Here is a 15,360-nt window from a genome sequence, read left to right as displayed (position 1 = left end):
AATATTGCTTGGTGCACCCATTTTTTCCTCCCATTTTCATGTAAATATAAATCAGCCCTATCATTTTCAGATAATTACATTATCACCCCTTGCAAGCCCTTTTTATTATTATATTATACCTTGTCAATTTTTAAAATATTGGTTGCACCACCCATTATTTCCTCCAATATTCCTTTAATTTAAAAGCATCCATAACATTTTTGGATAATTACATTACCACCCCCATGCAAGCCCTTTTTATTGTTATATATACACATGACAATATTTAAAATATTGCTTGCACCACCCATTCTTTCCTCCTATTTTCCTGTAATTATAAAATCAGCTCTAACATTTTCGGATAATTACATTTACACCCCTTGCAAGCTCTTTTTATTATTATATAATACACCTGACACTTTGTAAAATATTGGTTGCACCACCCATTCTTTCCTCCCATTTTCCTGTAATTATAAAATCAGCCCTAACATTTTCGAATAATTACATTTCCACCCCTTGGAAGCTTTTTTTATTATTATATAATACACCCAATCTATGATGAATTTGCTTTATTTCCAAAATAAAAGTTTGTAGTTGTTTGTGTTATGGGGTGACTTCATTCTTGCTTTTTTCTACTATATTGTAATTTATAATTTGTGTTTATTATTGAAACAATGAACATTAATATAAGAGTTACATGCCATTATCTATATCTTCTATTTTCTACAAAATATGAAGCTAATAAAATTGAGCAGTAGCTCCAAAATAACATAATTTTTTGAAAGCCATATTAGACATTTTAGCTCCAAACTAACAAAAACTTCACCAAATACTTGTAGAAAATTTACGAAATATAATCTGCCATATTACAGAAAATTTATATTTGTGACACACAAGCGGACTACTATAATGTCCACCACAAAATTAAATTAAAGAAGAAATATAAAATATCTTAAATGCAAATAACGCCGCAATATGGGGTCCGAATACGGAAAATTTCTTCGTCGCCTTGTGAGTGGATGGTAGTCTACTTATCCGAAGTAGATTCGAACCATAACCCCCCTTTTCAGACTCATTTAATCCGAAAAATATGTTCGGGTCGGTTGGGCTATTGCAAACAGCTTTAGCGACAGTGATCTTATCCTCGACACCTAAGAATAACGGCGATAGGGCATCCAACACCTTCTTACGTATAGTGGACGCATCGTGCTCAAAACCATCTTACATATAACAATATATAACAATATTCACTGTAAAAAAACAATATATAATAGAAGAATGACCAATAAACCTGCAAAATTATCAATCGATTGGATCTATTTTCAGTCATTTCCTGTTCGAATTCAACAATTGTAAATCCTACAACATTCCCTCAAGCATAAAATTTGATCTTTACTCCAAAAACTTCAACTTTTATTAACCTTGGATTCAACAAATATATGATCTACTACTTTTTCGAAATAAAAATTATATTTATTCCAAAAAATTGCATCTTTTCCAAGCCTTGCACTCAAACAAAAAACAATACAAAAGGGGGCAACTAAATTTCAATTGAAGTCTGCACAAACCCAAAGGTTTTTTTTCCAAAAAAATGTTATTTTCCAACTAAGCATGAGGGTATTGTACCACTTTATCCCAACTAAGCATGAGGGTATTGTACTACTTTATCCCAAATAAAAATTGGTTATTTTTTCCAAAAAATGCTACCTTTCCCAAACCTTAAGCATGTATTGTGAATACCAAAAAAAAAAGAAGAGAGATTTTGTATCGTAAAAATCAATTCTTGATAAGTTTTTCTTGACGCAGATTTTGTTTTTTTTTTCATTGTTACAAAGAAGAGAGGGAGAGATAAAGAGGAGATACACAGAGAGAGAGAGAGTAGAGAGAGAGTGGAGAGAGCAAAAAAATACAAGGCGTTCTATAGTCAAAAAGGCTCCAGCTCTCACTACCATCAAACCCCAGAACCAGAGCTTCTTTCCTACCTCCTCCATTATAGGGTTTAAGGTACAAATTCAACCATGCAATAAACCCCATACTAAAATTATTTAAGCAGTAACTTTATACTTTATTAATATTCTCTCTCTCATGTCACTCGAAACATGAAATTAAGCAGATAATACAATATAATCGGTTTACTCGAACACCCAATGGCGTAAAATAGTCCGATAATCACAAATTACAACTAACAGTAACACACAACAATTACAGTCAATAAATAAATTATTAATAACCATTCCAGGACCGATTATAACTCCATTTGAAAGTCCCAATTTTTATGTGAAAGAAAAATAATTTATTTTGCACAAACATACTGTTGAGGTGCAAACAATGTCCCACATCGGTTAAATATGTGAAAGATCTATCCTTTATAAGGAGGGGATATTAACTCCATTGGTATGAGGCCTTTTGGGGAAACCCAAGAGCAAAACCAGTTGGGCCCGGCCCAATCTGGACAATATCATACCAATGTGGAGTTTGTGCTATCCCTGCGGGGGCCCAACAGTGGTACCAAAGCATTAATTTGGTTTTGCTCAGGTATTGTATTCTGAACCCCCTATGGTTGGTTTTAATTTTCTTGTTTATTTTTTGGTTGCGTTTCTGGATCTGTGTGTCCAATTTCATTAATTGTTGGATCTGTGTGTCCATTAATTGTTGGATCTGTGTGTCCATTAAGTGCTGGATCTGTGTGTCCATTTGTGTTAATTTAGCTGAATCTGTGATTCAATCTGTGTGTGCTAAATTCTCGTTTATTTATTCCGCTGCTTACTTAAATTATCTTAACGATACCAAATCTAGATTTATTTTTCAATTTAGTTTAACCTCTCTCTCTACACAAAAACCCAGCTTGCGGGAACCGCTAGTGCTTCCTGATCTGGTTGGGGTAGTTGAGGGAGGACTGCTAGGTTTTCGTTACTTGCTTTACGTTAATTTTGGTATCGTTTATTTGCGCAATCGTAATTTTTTATCCTGCTGTGTGTTCTGGATAATGGCTTCTATGACTGCTTATTATGTGGCTCCTTTTGATGGAAAAGGTGATTTTTCAATCTGACAACAAAAAATGAAAAGTATTTTAATTCAACAAAAATGCTATAAAGCTATTTCTTTAGAAAATGTTTTTATGGCTAATGTCAGACGTGAAGAATTTGATGAACTTGCTTATGCCTCTATTATTCTGAATTTGAGTGATTCTGTGATTAGAAAAGTAGGAAAGCATGATTCTGCTAGAAGTCTATGGGATAAGTTGGAGGAACTTTATACTGAAACTTCCTTGCCCTCAAAATTGTTTTTGCTCGAATTTTTTTTCAGATTTAAACTTGACTTGAACAAAGAGATTGATGTCAACATCGATCAATTTACAAAACTTGTTCAAGATATTAAACTGACTGGAGATAAAAATATTGATGATTATACTCCAATTGTTCTTTTAAATGCCATACCAGAGTCTTACAATGATTTAAAATCTGCCATTAAATATGGTAGGGACTCTGTGACTCTTGATGTTGTTATAAATGCTTTGAAAAGTAAGGAGTTGGATTTAAAAGTGAACAAGAGCAACAAATCTTTTGGTGAGGTGAACTTTGTGAAAGGGAAGCAACAAAATCGTTTTCAAAACAAAAACCCGGCTTTCAATCAAAATGCTCAAAGTTCTTCAAATTTTCAAAACAAGAAAAAGGGCAAGTGGAATGGAAAGTATAATGTGAAACCAAATACTCCTAGGAAGTGTTATAATTGTGGTGATCCAAACCATTTTTCTAATGTGTGCCCTAAACCTAGGAGAGATCAGAAAATTGCTAATGTCAATCAAGTTTCTGATAATATTGGTGATGTTTTTATGCTAAGTGGTATGCATGCTTCTGTGAATTCTGTGTTAGCATCTCTTAGTGAGAATGAATGACTTCTTGATTCTGCATGTTCATATCATATGACTCCACGTAGGGAAGTTTTTTCTGACTATGTGCAAATGAAAAACTGCGGTGTTACTTTAGCTGATGGCACTAGAATAGTTGTGAATGGTATTGGAACTGTATGCTTAAAATTTGTTTCGGGCTATGTGTTAACCTTGAAAAACGTGAGGCATGTTCCTACCTTAAGTCATAATTTGATCTCGTGTGCTGTACTTGAAGATGATGGTTTTCGTGGGGATTGGGGAGATGGGTGCATGAATATTATGAAGGGTAGCCGTTATTTGTTTAAAGATTTGAGAATGGGAAATATGTATATTTGTTCTGCTGAATCTTCTGCATCTGTGAATGTTGTCCAAAATGATTTATCTGAATTATGGCATAAACGGCTAGGTCACACGAGTAATAAAGGGCTTAGTATATTGCATAAAAATCAGTATTTTGGAAATGATAAAGTGTCTTCTGTGACTAATGTAATTCATGCATTTTAGGTAAACAAACGCATGTTCCATTTCCTGAAAATCCTTCTCCCAATCCATCTAGATGCAAGGAAATCCTAGAATATATTCATGCTGATGTGTGGGGTCCTGCCAGTGTTCCTACACATGGTGGGAACCGTTATTTTCTGTCTATTATTGATGATTATTCTCGTAAAGTGTTTGTTTTCCTGTTAAAGCAAAAATCGGAAGTCTTTGATAGATTTAAAACGTGGAAAACGCTGATTGAAAATCAAACAGGTAAACGGATAAAAACACTTAGGACAGATAACGGTACTGAGTTTTGCAACCTAGAATTCGATAATTTGTGTGCTGAATCTGGAATTAGAAGGCATAAATCTGTTGTGCACACCCCACAACAAAATGGTGTGGCCGAACGAATGAACAGAACCCTTCTCGAAAGAGTAAGGCTATGTTAATTAGTTCTGGACTGCCAAAGTTGTTTTGGGGTGAAGCAATTTTGACTGCTACTTATTTGATTAATCGTTCTCCATCCGTGCCATTAAATGGCGACTTACCTGAATCTGTGTGGTGTGGTAAGAAAGTAGATTTGTCAAACTTGCATGTTTTTGGTTGCGCTGCTTTTGTTCACCATAAAGGTGATAAACTTGAACCCCGTTCCGTGAAATGTGTTTTCTTAGGTTACCCCGATGGGGTTAAGGGGTATAGGCTTTGGTTGAAAGGGGAATTTGGTTATAAAACCATAATTAGTAGGGATGTTATTTTTAATGAATCTGAATTTCCTTGTCTTGTTGTCCCTAATGTGGTTATTCCTCAATCTACTCCAAATGAGGTGGAGCAATTGCCTATTAAATCTGATGATGTGAGTGATTCTGAATTATCTGAAAATCTTCAAGATCAAACTGTTGAAACTGACTTGCCTAACGTGGATGATTTGTCTGATTATCAACTTGCTAGGGATAGACCTAGACGTGAGCATGTTAGGAAACCTAAACACTTTGATGATTTTCACCTTGCCTCACATGTTTTTAATGTGTTTGAATCACTAGATGGAAATGAGCCTAAGTCGTATAAAGATGCTTTAAAAACTGATAAATCTACCGAATGGTTAAATGTTATGAATGATGAAATGAACTCGTTGCATGTTAACCATACTTGGGAACTTGTGCCTAAACCTGCTAATTGTTCTGTGGTAGATTGCAAATGGCTGTTTAAGGTAAAAAATGAGGTAGATTCTATTAGGTATAAAGCTAGACTTGTGGCCAAGGGCTTTACTCAAAAAGAGGGTGTTGACTACACCGAAATTTTTGCCCCTGTTGTTAAATTCACTACTGTGCGTATTATGCTTGCTTTAGTTGCTCATTTTAATTGGGAATTGAAGCAAATGGATTTTAAAACTGCGTTTTTGCATGGTGAATTAGATGAAACGATCTATATGAAACAACCCGAGGGCTTTATAGATCCTAAAAAAGGTGAACATGTGTGTTTGCTTAAAAAGTCTTTGTATGGCTTGAAACAATCTCCTAGGCAATGGAATAAGAAATTTGACTCTTGCATGCTTTCTTTGAATTTTAAACGCAGTGACTTCGATTCTTGCCTTTATTTTATGGAGAATGCTCGTGTTCCTATCTTTCTGTTAATCTATGTTGATGATATGCTCCTAATTAGTCCTTGCTTGAAATCTATTGATTATATCAAAAAGTGTCTAAGTGAACAATTTGATATGAAGTACTTAGGAGACGCCAAGAAGATTCTTGGAATTAATATTGATAGGGATCGTAGTAATAACACCTTGCTTCTTAATCAAATTTCTTATGTTGAAAAGATCTTGGAAAAATTCTCAATGAATTCTGCTAAATCTGCTTCTGTGCCATTAGCTGCCCATTTTTTGCTAAGTAAGACTCAGTCTCCTTCTACTGAATCTGAAACAAATGATATGCAATCGGTGCCTTACTCCAATGCTATTGGATCTATCATGTATCTTATGGTTTGTACTCGGCCTAATATTGCGTATGCAGTTAGTTGTTTAAGTAGATATATGTCTAATCCCGGTATGCCGCATTGGGAAGCACTTAAATAGCTTCTTCGTTATTTGAAAGGTTCATTGAACTTGGGATTAAATTTTTCCAAATCTAATAATGGTGTTGAATTAATCGGATATGTGGATTCTAATTTTGCTAATGATAGAGATAATAGGAAATCTACTACTTCTTATGTTTTTACTTTGTGTGGCTCTTGCATTAGTTGGAAATCTCAGTTGCAACGTATAGTAGCTTTATCTACTACTGAAGCACAGTACATTGCTGCAACCGAGGCTATAAAAGAAGTCATTTGGCTTAAAGGTCTTCTTAAGGAAATTGGTTTCTTAAATGGAGAAGTAGTTGTCTATTCAGACAGCCAATCAGGTATTCAACTGTGTAAGAACCCGGTCTTCCACGAGAGAACTAAACACATACAAATTAAGTACCACTTTATTCGTAACATAGTGGATCGTGGCAAAATTAGACTTGAAAAGATCCCATCCGAATTTAATCCTGCTGATATGGGTACTAAGTGCCTACCCATCGAAAAATTTAGGTCTTGCTTGAAGAATCTAAATTTCGAGACGAAAGGTTGATTTACTTTATGTATTTCATTTTTTATTGATTTCGTAGTTTAATTTTTATTTTATGCAAATAAATTATGTACTAACTCTTTCTGTTGAGTGCAGGTACATTTACCCGGCAATGATGACCTCTATTTTCCACAAAAGTCCCGATGACTCATTTGGTCCAGGTGGAGATTATTGGAAATATAGGCCCAAATGAGTTTATAACTCTGGGCCCAAATCCACTCACCTTGCAGCCCACTCACCAAAAGGAATCAGCCCACGAGTTTAAAGCCCAAGTCTGTGGGCTCTAGGATTTAATCTCGTCCATTGAATCCTATTGAGAGATCCTGACCGTTGGTTTGGAATATAAATATGTTCTTACTCTCTTCTCTCTCCAGCCCTAAACCTAATCACACCAGCCGCTACTTCCTCTCCTCTCGGTTCTGGCGAGATTCTCTCGCCGAAATCTTCGGCTATTCCCTCTCCGTTTTCTTCTGAGTTTCGGTTATGGCTGAGATTATTAAAACCTTCTTCGTGTTTTCAAAAAGGTACGAAACTATTTTTCCCCGATGCACATAAGTCCGTTTTTCCAAAAAAATTGTCCGTTTCTTTTTCCTTTCTCTTGCTGTGTGATCTGGGTTGGGAGAGTTATGTGTGAGTGACTGAAAAACGGACATTTGATTGTTGTGTGCTGTTGCTTTTCTTGGCAGTAGTTGGTTTCGTGTTGGGAATTGGGATCTGTGTGACTTAGGGTTGGAGGTAGAGGCTTTTGGGAACAGTTGGCTTGATTCCGGTGAGTGTTTGGAGGCAGCCAGACGAGTCTTGGACGTGGACGATCGGAAAGAGAGGACTGAGCCGGATCTAAGTCTCCTACACAGATCTGTTTACGGATCTGTCGGGTTAGCATTTTTAATTTCTATAATCTGTAATTTATTAATATTGAATATTTAGAATTGCTTTGTACTCCCTAATCCCTTTTCCCATAGGATTTATTATTCTGTATTCAATTAATTATTAGGTCTGTAACAATTATTGAGTTCAACGGGTACCCAACAGTGGTATCAGAGCCATGGCCCAGACCTAACCATGTGGTGGAAATTGCCGGAATCTTTGTGAAATTCCCGAATCCTCGGTGCCGAACAAATATGGTGAGCTCCCGGTGCGCAAATGGAGATGGCTCGACGAGCTCCAGGTGGGAGGCTCGGTGGTGTGAGCCCCAGGCGCAAATTGAGGGGAGGCTCGGTGGTCCTTTGTGGTCCGACCTATATGGTACTTTGTTCGAGGGGAGGATTGTTGAGGTGCAAACAATGTCCCACATCGGTTAAATATGTGAAAGATCTATCCTTTATAAGGAGGGGATAGTAACTCCATTGGTATGAGGCCTTTTGGAGAAACTCAAGAGCAAAACCAGTTGGGTCCGGCCCAATCTGGACAATATCATACCAATGTGGAGTTTGTGCTATCCCTGCGGGGGCCCAACACATACCCACAAATTTGAAAGTTCATAGAACTAACCCGTTTGAGATGTACGTTTCCACTACCGAGGACTTGCCGATGCTACAATCGTCCACCGTTGACTGTAAGGTAAAGCTCCCTGAAGCGAAAATGGCGGAGAGCTCCGAAAACGAGGCGCCTGCCGCTGCTACGATCGGCCACCGCCGCCGCCATATCCTTTAAACTGATTCAACAAATTTATAATTCATAACCAAAAAAATAAAGGGAAACAAAATAAAACTCAAACATTAAGCCTGATAATGGAAGAAAAAGCATAATCGATAGGGCAAGAAACCAATTTATGTAGAGAGTTGATAGTCGGGTTGCTAGGGCTTGTGAGAGATGAGATTGGGGGAAAATGTATTATATATGCAGTACATTTGTAATAACAAAAGAAAATGAGGGCATAAACGTATAAACACAGGTGGGGTAGGAGTGAGAAAAGGATGGGATTCACAGATCTCACCTCCCCTGGCCGGATCTTATATCCGTTAATTGGCGGATCGCGACCCGGGCCCAGGATCTATCCGGGTTCACTCAAAGTGAACCAAAGATGAGAACCAGGTGGATTACAAGATCTATCCGCCCAAATCCAGCGAACCAAAAGGGGCCTAATAGTATAGGATTATGTATTATATACCGTTTATCTTCGAATTCAAATGGGTGCCCAACAAATATCAAGTTGTCTTGTTTGGTGTTAATTGATATAACTCTAGCAATAGTTAGATCGGTTGAACTCCAATATTGATTGGACGGGTCTAGGTTAAATTTACACGGTTCTAATCGCTTCTGACTTTGTAATAATGCACGAATCGGGTCATCGTTTAGGCAAATCATTTCCAGAACCGGCCCATTGTCAACCATAGATCTTATAGACAAGTAACAATTATATGTAACTTGGTTTGAAATTTTGTTTCATGTTAACGTGCAGTTCTTACAAATTCTTAAAAAAGAAAAAAGAACCCAAAATAATAAACTACTACTTTTTAAAGGGCTCATTATATTGTATAATTATTTTTTTTGACCAAATGAAAGACAGATTAACATAGGAAGATCTAGTATCTCCAATGACTTTCAGTAGCTTCAAAGACAAAACATTTACTTGTTAAATGAAAGTCAATCGCCTATGTGAACATAGTAATTGCATGTTATGTAATTCATTGACTTTCAAATCTTTCAAAATTTAATATTTTATCGAAAAAAAATTTGATAACAATGGCATGTTCACTTAATTATCTTCTTACTTCACCTTTTGTTTTAACAAATTATTACTCTTCCTTCCCTCTCCAAAATCCAAATAACATATTCAAACGATGATTAACCTTAAACTCACCAAACGCCACTTCGCAATCTCCAATCGCTTACTCCATTTGTTTCTTTTCGCCGTCGGTATTTCTCTCGGTGTCGTTTTCACTCTCTGTCTCAGAACCTTCTCTTTCGCCAACAAATTTCCACCCCTCCCGGTATTTCTCTTCGCCACCACTTCAATATCAATAAACGCATCAACAACCCCGCCTCATAATCAAACCCCACCACCACCAACTCCGCCACCGCAAAAACCTTCATCTGATCACATTGTTGATGAAGTTTCTTTGAACAATATTAACAATCCGACAACATTTGGGCCACTAACTCTGCCGCCACTAGCTCCACCACCTCATCTGCCACTGCAAAAACATCTATCAGATTACACTATTGATAATCGGAGAAAATTAGAGCTCATGCACAATATGAGCGATGAAGAACTACTTTCGAGAGCGTCTAAAGTTATTGTGCCACATGTTCGAGATTATAAAGTGGCCTTCATGTTTTTGACACCGGGACCATTGCCCCTTGCCCCGTTTTGGGAAATGTTTTTCAAAGGCTACGAAGAAATGTACTCTATCTATATCCACCCTCATCCTTCGTACAACGATTCACACGTGCCTAAGGACTCTGCTTTCTATGGCAGAAGAATACCTAGCCAGGTTTCTAATTCAATTCTCTGCCAATGTTTTAATTACCTATAACAAAGATCACATTATTGCTAGCATTTCGAGTTCTCATCGATAATCTTTAATATATATATATATATATATATATATATATATATATATATATATATATATATATATATATAAACTCATATTAATCTATTGTTCATCTCTTGCATTGCATTGCATTAATTGCGATTACATGCACATTTTCGTGGATAGAAATTTTTAAATGCGACTCACAATTGATGCAATGTAATGTAGGTATCAACTAGGTGACGACGGTTCACGAACTGCCACCGTTACTATATAATTTTTGAATTGAAATAAAAACATGATCTTTAATTGGAAACAAACATAAATCATTATTCACAACTGACAATTTTAATCAGTTCAATTAAATTTTACCGTCTAATCTGCGGTTAATCCAGCTCTTCGTCTAATTAGACACTAGGAGAAAAATCACAAAATTGTGTGTGTGTGTGTGTGTGTATACATATAGGCTGAGTTTTTGTTTGGATGCAGGCGGTGAAATGGGGAACAATATCCATGATCGACGCAGAAAGAAGGCTACTGGCAAACGCGCTTCTAGAACCTTCCAATCAGAGATTCGTGCTAGTTTCCGATTCGTGCATCCCCGTCTTCAATTTCACCACGGTCTACAACTACCTCGCCGGAACAAACCACAGTTTCTTAGCATCGATCGACGATCCCCGTAAATCCGGCCGCGGCCGGTACAGCCGCCAGATGTCGCCGGAGATAACCGTCGAGCAGTGGCGGAAAGGATCCCAGTGGTTCGAGATCCGCCGCGATCTGGCCGTGAAAATCGTCTCCGACCGGAAATACTACGAGCTTTTCGGCGAGTTCTGCGTGCCGCCCTGTTACAGCGACGAGCACTATCTGCCGACGGTGGTGAATATTCTCCGGCCGGAGATGAACTCCAATAGGACGGTGACGTGGGTTGATTGGTCGCGGGTCGGACCTCATCCGAGGAAATTCGGGCGGGTCGATGTGAATATTGAATTGTTGGATCGGATCCGATTTGGATCCGAGTGTGTGTATAATGGGGATAGTACCAATGTGTGTAATCTTTTTGCTAGAAAATTTCTGCATAGTTCAATTGGGCCTTTGTTGAAGTTTGCTCCATTGCTTCTAGGTTTTGATCCATGATTAAATTTTTTTTTTAATATTAATTGTTTCAATCGTAATTAATTGTTAGGCTTTGATCAGCAAAATTAACCAAAATTAACTAAATAGTAAGATTTAGTTTAATGTTTGGTTAGTTCTATTATTTTCAAAAAATAGAAAAATAATTTTTTTTCTGAAAAGAATAAAAAGAAAATTTCTTAAAAAAAACTGAAAAATAATTTTAAAAAATCGAAAAATAAGTTCGAAAAAAAACGAAAAAGATAAAAAAGATTTGGATAAGATTTGAAAAAAATATTGTATTAGATCAATTTTTATTAAGTATTTCAAGTATATGTATGATGATTAATTATAAGAGTAAATTACACTTATACTCCTGAGGTACACTAAAATAACTTTAAGGTCCCTCTAGTATTGGTAATTACAGCCACACCCCAAAATAATTACTGGAGCCAAGATTTCATGTCCTTGGGACCGATATGCACTATATTTGTTTTCCACTGGCCGTTAATGCGACAATAGACAAAAAATTATAAATCTTATATAAACTACTAATAATAATTTAAGAAATATTATGAGAACCATGTCACCTCCTTTCTTTATGTTGTCTTCAGTACCACTGCCTGAAATTAATAGTTCGTTAGAACCCTAACGAAATAACTTATTCAAGGCATTATTTCATTTGAGTTTCTAACAATATTTCAGGGAGGGTGATTGTAATTATCAATACTACAGTGACCTTAACGTTATTTTTAGCATACCTCAGGGGTTGGGATGTAAATTACCCTAATTATAATTAAAAAAATTCCATGGCGCAAATCATACTAGACAACACGTTCTCCTCCATTTCTTAGTCTTGTCCCTCAGTTGACCTGAGTCTTTGTTAAACAACAAATTAAATTCATCTCAAGCTATAAGCAAACAACCAAACATGCAAACACATCTAAGATTCCATCATCTAAATATATATACCATCTCTTTTTATACATGTTAAGCACTTAATTAGTATACTGCTTTTTTTATTTTTTCGAATTAACGATGATTAACCTTAAACTCTCCAAACCGAGCCGCTCCGACAACATCTCCCGCCGTCTACATCATTTGTTTATGTCGATCGTATGTGTTACATCTCTTTGTTTCGTTTCCACTCTATGTCTCCAAAGCAGCTTCTCTTTCACTAATGTCCCGTTTCTCTTATTCGCAACCCCTTCAATATCGATCAACGGTTCTTTGAATAATAGTAATAATAATAATAATCATAATCAGACGATATTTGGGGGGCTCATGCACAATATGAGCGACGGAGAGCTACTTTTGAGGGCGTCGAGGGTTGTTAAAATCGTGCCACGTGTCGTTCAAGATAATGTACCATATTGTAATAATAGAGTGGCTTTCATGTTTTTGACACCGGGGCCGTTGCCCCTCGCCCCGTTTTGGGAAATGTTCTTCAAAGGCTACGAAGGAATGTATAGCGTATATGTACATCCACATCCTTCTTACGATGATTTTCACGTGCCTCGGGATTCTGCTTTCTATGGGCGAAGAATACCTAGCCAGGTTTGTTTATTAACTACTAGCTAGCTCATTCAATGATATATACTTGATTATTGCTAGCATTTCGAGTTCTCGTCAATCATTTCTGAGGTCGGTCTACAAAACTACGCCCCTCGTCTATCCATAATTATCGAAAAACCCCTAACTTTGTTAAAAAAAACGTCGAAATGCTATTGAAAACTCGTCACAGTAAAAATATACTAGGTTGGAGTTCGCATAAAATTCTTACAAGGGGACGTTAGATTGAAACAAATTTAGGAATTTTTAGTAATTATGGATACTTGATGGATTTTTTTGATAATTTGACGATACTTAAAGGGGTTTCGGTAACTTATGACTTTTTTAATTTAGACATTGCACATTGTTTTGTTTAAAAAAATTGGTCAACCGTTAATTTAAAGGGAAATTTCGGTAATTATGAATATTTCAGGGGATTTTTTTATAATTAGACCTGAGCTTACGAGGTTTTGGTAACTTACCGTATCCGTATATACAATGTTGTGAAAATGTACGTGTGTGTGTGCGCGCAATTGATTCTCACAGAACTCAAACCAAACACACAACGAATTCAGCTACGATGGAACAACTTTATTGATCAAAAAACAGTACGTTTAACGAGAATTCAAATACAAACATAGCTAAAGAAAAAGAATCAGCAAACCCTAATTGCTCTAACTTGATCCAAATACAATGCAGCCAGTGCAATGGGGAACAATGTCGATGGTCGACGCGGAAAGAAGGCTCCTAGCAAACGCGCTTCTAGAACCTTCCAACCAGAGATTCGTACTAGTTTCCGATTCATGCATCCCCGTCTTCAACTTCACCACGGTTTACAACTACCTCATCGGAACAAACCTCAGCTTCCTCGGATCGGTCGACGACCCCCGTCGTGTGGGCCGCGGCCGGTACAGTCGGCGGATGTCGCCTCAGATAACCCTTGGACAGTGGCGGAAGGGCTACCAGTGGTTCGAGATCCACCGCGACCTGGCGGCAAAAATCATCTCTGACCGGAAATACTACGATCTTTTCGTGAAGTTCTGCTTCCGGCGGCCTTGCATCGGCGACGAGCACTATTTCCCGACCGTGGTGAACATTCTCTACCCGGAGATGAACTCCAATAGGTCCGTGACGTGGGTTGATTGGTCGGTGGTCGGGCCCCACCCGAGGGAATTCGAGCAGGCCGATGTGAATGTTGAATTGTTGGATCGGATCCGATTTGGATCCGAGTGTGTGTACAATGGGAATACTACAAATGTGTGTAATCTTTTTGCTAGGAAATTTCTGCCTAGTGCAATTGTGCCTTTGTTGAAGGTTGCTCCATTGATTCTAGGCTTTGATCCTTGATAAATTAATTTTTCTTATAGAGGATTATTTTTTACAAATTAATATGATTTAATTGGTGAATATCATTTTCTTTTAATAATTTATTTTGCCACCCTGTTTTTTTTTCCTAGAGTATCAATTATATGGGTTAATCACAAAAAAACCCATGACAAAAGCACTTAATTAAAAGAGGGACATCCAACTTTTTTGTCTTTCAAATAAATCCAGTTCATTCAAACTTATTTGCAAATAAGGAAAATCCTTTTATATATACCAAAATTACCCTCAATTCACTGAAACCTAATTCAACTACAATTTCATGATTTACATCACAATTTAGCTCAATTTCATCAATTAATAAATTTTAACCCTAACTTTAATGTTGACCCCAATTTTGACCCGCCGCAACCGGAGACCGCTGGTCGCTGCCGTTGACTTTTTTTTTTTTTTTTGGAATTTTTTTTTTCCTGAAATTTGTTTCCGGCCGGTCAACTGCCGTTGACCGCCGGATCTCCGACGTTGACTTTTTATTTATTTTTATTTTTATAATTTTGTTTTTTCTTAAAAAAAATATTTTAATTAATATTACTGTCTTGGCTGCTAAATTACTGTCTCCGACAGTTATTTAACTGTCGGAGACACTAATTTAACTGTTAAATAACTTTGTTTTCTTCAAAATATTTTAATTAATATTATTGTCTTTGCTGCTAAATTACTGTCTCCAGCAGTTATTCAACTGTCGGAGACAATAATTTAACTGTTAATTGACTTTTTTATTTTTTAAAAAAATATTTTTAATTAATATTATTGTATTCGTTGCTAAATTACTGTCTCCACCTGTTATTTAACTGTCGGAGACAGTAATTTAACTGTTAATTGTTATATTAATAATATTACTGTTCGAGAAAATAGTATTCATAATATTACAGTCCCAAACAGTA

General features: G+C 36.7%; 2 protein-coding genes and 2 long non-coding RNA genes across 4 annotated transcripts; 2 read left to right on the top strand and 2 right to left on the bottom strand.

Moving 5' to 3' along the window:
• Positions 1-859: 859 nt before the first annotated feature.
• LOC105956464 (uncharacterized) lies at positions 860-8,921 on the bottom strand. Its single transcript, XR_016033071.1, has 2 exons — positions 8,445-8,921; positions 860-1,199 (listed from the first exon to the last, which is right to left on the bottom strand). It is a non-coding gene; the product is annotated as an uncharacterized LOC105956464 (long non-coding RNA).
• A 643-nt stretch (positions 8,922-9,564) lies between these two features.
• Positions 9,565-10,922, bottom strand: LOC105974164 (uncharacterized). The gene is made up of 2 exons (XR_016033070.1): positions 10,805-10,922; positions 9,565-10,090 (listed from the first exon to the last, which is right to left on the bottom strand). It is a non-coding gene; the product is annotated as an uncharacterized LOC105974164 (long non-coding RNA).
• LOC105974152 (glycosyltransferase BC10) lies at positions 9,737-11,575 on the top strand. Its single transcript, XM_012999226.2, has 2 exons — positions 9,737-10,390; positions 10,922-11,575. Exons 1-2 carry the CDS (start codon positions 9,737-9,739, stop codon positions 11,564-11,566), a joined length of 1,299 nt encoding a protein of 432 aa, XP_012854680.2. The 3' UTR covers positions 11,567-11,575.
• A 1,005-nt stretch (positions 11,576-12,580) lies between these two features.
• Positions 12,581-14,440, top strand: LOC105976032 (glycosyltransferase BC10). Its single transcript, XM_088821102.1, has 2 exons — positions 12,581-13,099; positions 13,793-14,440. Exons 1-2 carry the CDS (start codon positions 12,581-12,583, stop codon positions 14,438-14,440), a joined length of 1,167 nt encoding a protein of 388 aa, XP_088677228.1.
• The last annotated feature ends 920 nt before the right edge of the window (positions 14,441-15,360 follow it).

Source organism: Erythranthe guttata, chromosome 8 (genome assembly GCF_056151865.1).
Source record: "Erythranthe guttata isolate IM_541 chromosome 8, IM_541, whole genome shotgun sequence".
Classification (NCBI taxonomy): Eukaryota; Viridiplantae; Streptophyta; class Magnoliopsida; order Lamiales; family Phrymaceae; genus Erythranthe; species Erythranthe guttata.
This window is presented reverse-complemented; position numbering and strand designations above follow the sequence as displayed.